This window comes from Pinus tabuliformis, chromosome 9 (assembly GCF_031772625.1).
Source record: "Pinus tabuliformis cultivar Carrire ecotype Pingquan chromosome 9, CPIR1, whole genome shotgun sequence".
Classification (NCBI taxonomy): Eukaryota; Viridiplantae; Streptophyta; class Pinopsida; order Pinales; family Pinaceae; genus Pinus; species Pinus tabuliformis.
The window spans coordinates 449,653,046-449,663,013 of NC_142307.1; the positions used below are offsets into that span (position 1 = coordinate 449,653,046).

The following is a 9,968-nucleotide window of genomic DNA, read 5'->3' on the forward strand; positions in this document are numbered from 1 at the left end:
GGATTTTAGGTAACACACCTTGCGAAAAATGAAAGAAGTTGCATAACTATGTAACTTAATCCATTCACATTGTTTATCTAAGTGTTATTTATATAGGTTTTATAGCCCAATTTTTTGTTTTATTTATTTTTTACTTTTTATACTTTAATATTATTAATAAGTCTTAATCATAGATTATATTCCTAATTTTTAAATTTTTTTTTATAGTTTAGCTTTTAATTATTTTAATTAATAATAATTATTCTAATAAATAATAATTATTTTAATTATAAAAAATAATTTCATATAAAAAAATATTTATTAGATGAATTAATGCACATTCAAATTGAAAAATATTTCTAAAATAAAACAATAAAATATCTTTAAAATTATATATTTTTCAATAAATTTATTTCCATAAAAAGATTTTTATAGTATTATATTGATTATAATGTATTCAACCATGAGAAGAGAAAATGAATTTAGAAAATAAAATTATAATTATAATGTTTTATTTTTTATATTTATTTTTGTTTATATGACCAGTTTTTAAAGTTCAATATTGTTAGAATAGATGAGCACAAATATTTTCATAACATAAATATGAATTAAGAATTCATCGAATAAGATTGTTTAAAAAATAAAACCAAAGAAATAATAATATATTAAATTATATATATTAATTTTATTTACATATTTTCTTACCAATAAAAATAATGAAAGAAATTTAATAAAATTTTGTGATTGAAATTTTGTATCGATCAAAGGGTTTTTCTCTAGTGTTTGAGAAACCCAACAACAAAAAAATAATAACTTGAAGATGCATCCTCTACTATTGCCTTATAATTTAAAAATTGTCATATCGGGAATTAATGGAGGGGATTGGGAGATCTCAGTATCTACAAAACATGAGAAGTAAATCCACATAAATAAGGAATATCTGGATTCGTGGATTTGTAGGATTTAACATTCAGGGTAACTTAGCATTGATGGTTTATGACCCAACGAAACTTGTTTCTGCACTTCAGAGGAAAAAAAATTCTACTACTCCCTTTCGGAACAAGGATTTCCCTAAGCAGTTTCAGATTCTAGTCCGTGTGATTCAACACTGGTAGAATGAACATTGGAGAGGCAACATAGAGGAACTTTATAGGCCAAGGATTCCTTCGAGATTGAATTTTTACACAAGGATAGGAGTGCAAAGTCTTGTAGTCATTCATTGAAACTCAAGTGGGTTCATAAGGATAATTTCCAAAGTGTCAAGTCATTAAAAAATTCGGATCCAAAAGAAAATGGGGGAGCATGAAGAAGTCCCCAACCCTACAGTTGGTACTACACATGAACTTTCATATATATGAAAGTTTATTTCTCTAGATTATGGAGAAACCCAATAGAAAAAGAACAATAACTTGAGGATAAATTCTCCAATATTGCTTGATGATTTAAAATTCGCAAGATTAGGAATTTTTGAAAGGGATTGGGAGAACTCTGGATATAGAATCCATGAAGTGGAAATCCATATAAAGAAGGACTATCTAGAGTGTAGCACTAGTACACTCAGAATGGAAGATTATGTATGGAAGGCAAACAATGTTGGTGGCGATCAGAGTGGGTCTGGAAATAAGGAGAGGTTTTTAAAGGAGAATTCCACTGTAAATACTCAACATGAGATAGATGCAAAGGAAACCATTAAACATGTGGTTTTAAAGGTAGCAAAAAAATTTCACACGCCAAAAAAAGTGCATAAATAAATCATTCATTCTCATCAAAATGAAATTCACGAGTTAAGCCATCCTAGATCATAAGTGAAACTTCTAAAAGAAGAGAAACAACATTTGAATTTTATTATTCCAAAATTTGTATGAAAATAAACTAGCCCTCCACATCCAACTGTTGTTCACAAGAAAAGCCAACAACATATGGACACAATTTTTCCTAAAGTGACACATGAGGAAATTATTCCTACATGTTGCATTGAGGTCCAGAAGGAAAAGTAAGAACTCTTGGACATAAGGTTTACTCCAAAACATGATAAAGGGAAGGGTAAAATGACTCTTTCATAACTCAAGCATTGTATGTCAAACATTTAAGCAAAATTTTATAATAGAAAGGGAAAGAAACAGGTTGAAAGTTATACATTGAGTATGCAAGATGGCAAGAGTGCGGATCCATATGAATTTAAAGAAGCTCGTGTTCCTAATGAACATGAGAGAAGAGGGGAGGGATATTTAATTTTTCAAACACTAAAGTATCCCTTGTCAATCACTCATATTCTTAGTTATCTTAATGAAAAGAAACATATGAAATAGAACCCAACATATATGGAGGAGGTGTAGCGGAAACATACAATTGAATATGCAAAATTTATTTTTTCTAGTGAACATGTGATAAACATGATAAAATTGATTAATTGCGAACATTTAAAAGTGCCAATGCCAACTGTTTGTATCAAACTCAAACATACATAAGCAAGTAAGCATGGAAAATAAAATCTACCAACCTTACAATAGGATCTAAAAAGGCATAATGTTGAATGTGTAGAATCTAGTTTCCGTGACAAACATGAGAAGTGCGATGAAAAATCATGGAATATAGAAAATCTCAAGAAGTCTATCTCAAGTTTCATTCATTTAGATTTGAATCACATGGAAGAAAAAAATCAAGCCAAAGGGGACTTGTTAAGAAGAGTTGATTCTTTTAAAGGAGACAATGCTAAAATGACTAAAGAGGACCAAGTAGCAGAATTAAAAATAGAAGACGACTCTTCAAACAATGGATCAGTGGAGGATTTTGGAATCTAGATAAGCCACATTATCTCACTGATTCAAGAAAGCACTAAAAAAGAGACAACAAACAATGATATAGAGACAATGTATTCGACAAGAACAAGAGAAAGCCATAATTATCATCCGAGAGAGAGTTATGGGAAGAAAATAAATTCAGTTGTAAGGCTAAGTCAGAGTTCGGTGAGTAGTATTAGAGGAATTCAAAATTGGGAATGTGATAAGAGGAAGTCATTTCATAGAAGGGTGACGTCCACACAACCTAGTCATAAAAACCAAGTGTGTCCTTCATGTAGAAAAAAAAGAAGCATGCAAATTTCCTTTTATAGAGGTCGTGAGTAATTTGGCCCAATTCTCTCATCCATTATGAAAAAGCACAACTTACATTCAATAAATAACAAAGAAGTTATTCCACAACAATCAAAAAGATGGATATTTTGACTTGAGGTCTAGTATTTCACTAAAAATAATTCTCCACCCATTATTTTGGAGAATTTGAAGCCGAGAAAGTTCCTAATACCTCATAAGTTGAAGAAGGCCCACATTAGAAAATCTGAAGAGAATAGTCAATGTGATTTCCATTTGACATGTAGTCACTTTGTTGTTTTTTGTCTATAATTCTCTTTAACCGTTCCCTTATGTTTACTAACTCAGAAAGCCCTAGACAAGAGACACTTACCTATTTCAATGAATTGAATAAAAAATGTATTTCTGAAGGGTCTCTTGGACAGGAAATTGTTATTTGAAAGATGAGAGAGAAGGGAGTTCTTACATTTAAAAGTTACTACCATTCTTCTGACTAGAAAAATTGAATGTTCCTCTTTGTTTCTTGGGAAAATAAATGATTTTTGAAATTTCTCTTAGACAAACTCTAGTAAAGAGATACAACTGAATAATTTTTTTACTTCTTTCTTTTATGCTACTCTTTCCTGTGCTACCACCTTACAATGTTTCCTTTGCAACATGTGATGCAATTGCTAATTAAATAAAAGATTAAAAAAAATCCTCATATAATAAACCACTTAATAAACAATTAAAATATAACTTAAAGATCCTTGGAGCACATAGTCGAAATCTTGTACACATAGGAGGCTGAGAAATGTGATGTGATTGCTAATTAAAGAAAATGTTAAAACAAATCCTTATATAATAAATCACTCAATAAACAATTAAAATATAATTTAAAGATCCTTGGAGCACACAGTCAAAATCTTGTACACATAGGAGGTTGAGATATGTTTATGGAAAAGATGCTAGAGTATATAATTTCCACAATTTCTCCGTAAGTAAGTGAAAGCAACTTTAAAACCATGAATTAAGATTTTAGGTAACACACCATGAAAAATGTTACATAACTATGTAACTTAATCCTTTAGATGGTCTAAGTGCTCATTTATATAGGTTTTATAGCTCAATTTTATGTTTTCTTTACTTTTTAATTTTTATACTTTAATATTATTTATAAGGTATAATCATAGGTTATATTGGTAATTCTTAATTTTTATCTATATTATTATTCATACTAAATTTAATTTTTAGATATATATATATATATATATATATATATATATATATATATATATATATATATATATATATATATATATATATATACAAGTAGTTAGTAAGTTCCAATGTTGAATCAAATAGTTTTTTTCGGTATATGGAAATTGTTGATTAGGAGTTTGTAGAGTCATATGAAGATGATGGTAGCCTTAAAACAATTCCAGGTGATTCTTTTCATGCTTTTTGCATTTATTTTTTGGGTAACACCATTCTTTGGTACAACCATAAGCTATCTAACCACTCTTCATATAATAATTGTTTTTAATAATATCATTGTTTTATAAAAAAACAAAAAAAAAAGTTAAAATAAAATATATAATGGAAAACAAAACAAAGCAATATTTTTTTTACTCATATTTTAAATAAAACTGTATACATGAAAATTAAATTAAAAGAATATAAACATCACTGAAATATAAAGCATAAAGCATAATTGTATCTACTGACACTTATCATGTAAACCAGGTCCATTGTTTTATTTGGATAATAGAGATCTCATGGTAAATGACAAGATGACTGATATTTATGGAGACTCTACATACAGGAGAAACTGAATGTAAAGAAGAATAAGTCGTGTGAGACACTAAATATAAAGAAGAATGACTCGTGTTTTGTGTGTCGAGAGAATTGAATGAGCGAATGCGAAGCGAAGCGGCAGATGTTGTTAGATTGAGCACGCAGAATACGACGAGTAAGATGCAGATGTTGTTAGATTAAGCGTGCAGATGCAGAATACGACGAGTAAGATGGGGAGGGCAGCTAGAACCAGGGGGTACAGGGTACCCCGGTTTGTGGCACCCTGATGCATCCTTAGCGTTTCCCGTCCAACCAAGCAATCCTCGACGCGCGCATTCAAACGCACCTTCATTCGCAGCTTTGGCGTCCGTAATCAGAATCGTGGATGTTAACAACATTATTGAAATCCAGTACAACGCCAGCATTTCCATGTTCTTGCAGCACTTCATGGCCATCTCCTTAATTCAGAAGGAAAAACTAAACCTATTTCTTCTTCTTCCAAATTTGATGATCGTGTGATGGATCTAATCTAATTTATAGACCACGTATAAGTTGTGCATGGAGCCTGGAAGGACCTCATCTTTAGTGTTGGTGGCAGATTTTTATGCGGATGGAGAGTGGATCCATAGTATTTGTATTTGTTCCCCAGATGTATGCGGATCCACGAAATTCAAGAAACTCAACTTCAAATCGTGTCAAGGCGAAGCCCAGCTTTGTGACTAACCGGTTACGTGCAACATTAGGGAATGTTGACACCTATGGTTTGACAATTCAATCATCTCTGGAATCTGTTACACCTCGTTGACACCTATTTTACAAAATTAAGTCGTACCTCCAACATTAGGGAATGTTGACACCTATTGTTTGACAATTCAATCATCTCTGGAATCACTGGTTGACACCTATTTTACAAAATTAAGTCGTCCCTCCCAAAGGTTGCGCTTCCTCTTGCAATGTGATCTTTTGTGAAGACACCTGTTTTTTGCAATGTGATCTTTCCAACCTGTTTTGAGGTGTAACATTTAAATATTTGTTTTTATTTATTCAGGTGTAACATTCAAATATTTGTTTTTGTTTATTGAGTTTAGAAGTTTATTTTACAAGTGAAAGTTTTGTGTAAGTATGTTTAACTCTTTTAAAATAAAAATAAAATATTATTTAAATAAAAAGATAATATAAGCTATATATATAAGAGTAAGATATTTAAAACTTATATACTTTTTAAAAATATTTTAACAAGTGATATCAACCTTATATATATTGAAACAAAACTTAAACAACAACTTTAATAAAATATATTTATTTTAAAATGAATTAATATTATCATATATTTTAAAGAGGTAGAGGAAATCTATGGACTATCTGAAATGAATTTTTACGTCGTAAGGCGTTCCCTCTGAAAGGAACTCCCCTCCATGCCGCGCTGTCTCATTATGGGCCCTTAGATCGATTGTTAGACGATGGAATAAACTCCAGCCATTAGATCGTCGGTGAAAAATGTTGTAGGCGGTTCAGATTATTGGAATGTCGTAGGCAGTTGAGAATATTGCGCTTTTTAGAAACCGTTTTCGTGATGTTTTCCATCCTTAAGACAGTTGTCACTCAATGATGGGCCTTCTCCCACCACATCGCCAAGGGCCTCTTCACCTACGCCGATCTGCAAAAGCTGCCCAACGGAACAAACCTGGAAGCCATTGCCGCCCACTGCAGCCTCGTCGTCACAGGTAATTCTCACGGAGGTGGCCGCCAAGATTCCATCTCTCCCTCCACTCAGATGCCGGCCGAGTATCATCCAGTGTACATTAATGGAGTTCTTGTCTCGCATCCTGACATTCTCAATGACGGGCTGTTAGCGATCCATGGCGTCGACAAGCTGCTTCTTGATCTTGATCTTGATCACAGTAATTATGACACAACTGCGGGAGCCCCTGTTCCTGCAATGATGTCACCATCACCATCATCATCAGCTAGTCCTGGTCCTGATCATCCCCTGAATGTCATAACGCCCTTCATGCTGCAAGATGCAGCGCTCAGTCTTAGAGATCGCGGTTACAGCATCCTCGCCTTGGCCATGCGCATCAAGTCCCCTGAGCTTCTGCGCCTGCAAAACCTCACCATCTTTACTCTCAGCGACGATTCTGTTTTCTCAAGCGAAGGCCAAGAATTTTCGAACAATGTGAGGTACCATGTGGTTCCCAACATGAGGCTGCCGTTGGCAGATCTGGTGCAGCTTCCGGCGGGCACAAGACTGAAGACTCTCCTCCACAGGCAATCGCTGGTTGTGAGCGACAGCAAACCCTTCTCTGTCAATTATGTGGGTATAAAAATTGCGGATGTTTTCAGCAACAGATGGATAGTCGTGCATGAGATTCTTCGGCCGCTCATAAGCTCTGTGGATCCGATGGAGTGGGCTTCCAGCGACAGCAGCGAGATTCTTCGGTCCCTCTTGATGAGCTCATAGGATCAGATGGGGTTTTACAGAAACAGCAGCACTGGTGATCATCATGAGTAGTAGTAGGTCAATAAGGAGCTAAAGATTCTTTTATTTTAGTTGCTGTCTGTGTATTTGTGATGTATTTTGCCTTTGCAATTTGAGTACAGTGGTATCCATGAGAAATCATGTCCAGGAAGCAAGCAATTAAATGTCTATGAATGCAGCATGTTATGTTCCTCTATCAAGAAGCCACATTTTGCTTGAACTGTAATGGAACAATGGCAATTTATATAATGGTTCTGATTCCTTTAATTCTTTTCTTTCATGGTTTCTTAATTTTCTGTATGTCAAGTATGACTTCGCGCTTTCATTTCTTTTCTCTGTCATGAGAATCTCCTTAAGCCATGGATTTTCTTTATCGATGGGAAACAACCATAGAGCTGAGATGGTTCAAAGAGAAACTAAAATGGAATGCCAGTAAACGAGTAGAATTCACAGAAGAGGCCAGATCGCCATAGATATTGCATTGCCAGTAATAATAATAAACATGCCATTTCATCCAGATCCTTCAAAGAAATGTGAGGGTGCAATCTTCTGATCGAAACTAGCAAAGTCTCCTGAGCGTTGTTAAGAGCACACATAATGAAATTCAAGATTGCAGAATATTAAGGAAATTTGATTACTAAAATGTTTTGGAATCTGCAAATCAAATTATATTGCCTGAAAGTTATATCGTAATTCAATCACCTGAAATTTATCATAATTACAAGGATGCTGAACACCATTTAGCACTGATATTTGCCATGCATGAAGAAGTCTGCAATTTTTTGTGTCGAAGAATAGCATTCAAGTCTAATGGGCTCAGAGAAGTAAATCTAGGATTATGCCACGAATGCTTATGCAACTGCGTGAGTGAACTCTCTGAATTCTCGCATGGGGTTGTGGTTCATAAAGCCTTGCACCATCTGCAAAATAGTTTTAAGAGTGGATAGGTATACCCTTTCAGGAGTTCAAAAATATTTACGCCGTAAGGCGTTCCCTCTGAAAGGAACTCCCCTCCATGCCGCGCTGTCTCGTTATGGCCCTTTAGATCGATTGTTAGACGATGGAATAAACTCCAGCCATTAGACCGTCAGTGAAAAATGTTGTAGGCAGTTCAGATTATTGGAATGTCGTAGGCAGTTGAGAATATTGCGCTTTTTAGAAACCATTTTCGTGATGTTTTCCATCCTTAAGACAGTTGTCACTCAATGATGGGCCTTCCCCTCAATTTTGCCATCCCCTTCTTCATTTCCATTCCCCCTCTCCTTCCATTAATTCCCTCGCCGCTCTTTCCACTTCCTCTCTCTTCACCAATGCATCTGCACCCTTCTACGCTTCAATGCCCACCTTCATCTCCTTCACTAGAAGGAAGGCATTCATTCTCTGTTCAGCAAAGAGAGGCCAAGCGATCATTGGCACTCCATGTAAATGTAAGATGCTTTCGATCATTGAATTCCAACCGCAATGAAAAAGGAAACCGTCTGTGGATGGATGAGAGAGGACAGTAATCTGAGGCGCCCATGAATCCACCACAAATCCACGGTCCTGGATTCGAGTCTCGAAACCCTCAGGTAGAACCTCCCTCATATCTGCTTTGGTAGTCATCGTGGATTCAGTTGGAGGAGGAGGCTCCTTACGCAACACCCAAAGGAACCGCTGCACGCTTGCTTCTAGCCCCATAGCTAGTTCCTGAATCTGATTCTTCGACAGGGTGCCGTGGCTCCCAAAAGAAACGAACAGAACTGTCGAGGCGGGCTGGCGGTCCAGCCATTTGAGGCAGCCCTCCTTCTCAAACTTCTCTTCAGATTCTGACAGAGACAAAGTTATTAGCAGCCCAACGGGATAAATACAAGGGGTCATTTCAACAGCGCTCAGAACCTTCCTTCCTTGAGAGCTTTTATTTGTGCTGGTTCCATTTCTTGGCATGTATTTATCAGAATTCCATGAGCTTCCTGAAGCCGAAGGGAATGTTGAATGAACCAGTTGAATGAAATATCAGATCTGTCTAGAAGAGGGTCTGGCAAATCTATTCCGAGAATCGGAGGAAGGCCCGTCAGAAAGAAATTATAATTAAAGTGGATGTAGTGTATATGTGATGTGGCAATGTCATGGCCTAGATTGTCAATCATAGCAACTCTCTGATTAGGACGTGGTTTAATATGGGGATATGTGTTCCAGCTTTTTGAATGCATGTGAAACTAAGCTGCCATGTTGTGGTCTTCTAGACTTGTGTAACTGGTTCTGTTTCCTTGGTTAAGTGCAGGTTTCAGTTGATCAAATAAAAGCTACAAATAAGTACACTGATGACACCATCTATGTTGGAGAAAAACTTATAATTCCTTGAGAGGGATATGGGAGCTCAGATTATATTTGAAAGTTTGTAGTACAGGTTGTCATGGAATGTGTATGCAGTAATTTGCACAACAGCCTCAAGTCCCCAGTCTTGATTAGATATAAGAGGTCGTCCACTCCAGTTTGAGTTTTGGATTGTTTATGGTAGGTTATCTATCACAAATTTTAAGGAAATATGTGATAAGCCAGTTGGAAATGTATTTGTTTTGTTTATACAGGTTTCTTTTAGATTTGTTACTCAGGGGCATGATGTCATGTTCTAGAGATACCCTATCCATGTATCTTTACTATCTCGT

General features: G+C 35.2%; 1 protein-coding gene and 1 pseudogene across 1 annotated transcript; one reads left to right on the forward strand and one right to left on the reverse strand.

Annotated features, from left to right (window-relative positions):
* The first annotated feature begins 5,454 nt into the window (after positions 1-5,454).
* Positions 5,455-7,305, forward strand: LOC149149132 (uncharacterized). Its single transcript, XM_089442393.1, has 2 exons — positions 5,455-5,634; positions 6,481-7,305. The coding sequence occupies exons 1-2, from the start codon at positions 5,455-5,457 to the stop codon at positions 7,303-7,305; spliced, it is 1,005 nt and encodes a 334-aa protein (XP_089298519.1).
* Positions 7,306-8,649: 1,344 nt separating this feature from the next.
* Positions 8,650-9,246, reverse strand: LOC149149133 (UDP-glycosyltransferase 13 pseudogene; annotated as a pseudogene).
* Between the last annotated feature and the right edge of the window lie 722 nt (positions 9,247-9,968).

Bases quoted from the DNA above. Each gene is read 5' to 3' on its own strand.
- LOC149149132 (XM_089442393.1), top strand. From the start codon at position 5,455: ATGGAGAGTGGATCCATAGTATTTGTATTTGTTCCCCAGATGTATGCG. The intron at 5,635-6,480 runs GTTACACCTCGT...CACATCGCCAAG, and splicing joins TTCAATCATCTCTGGAATCT to GGCCTCTTCACCTACGCCGA.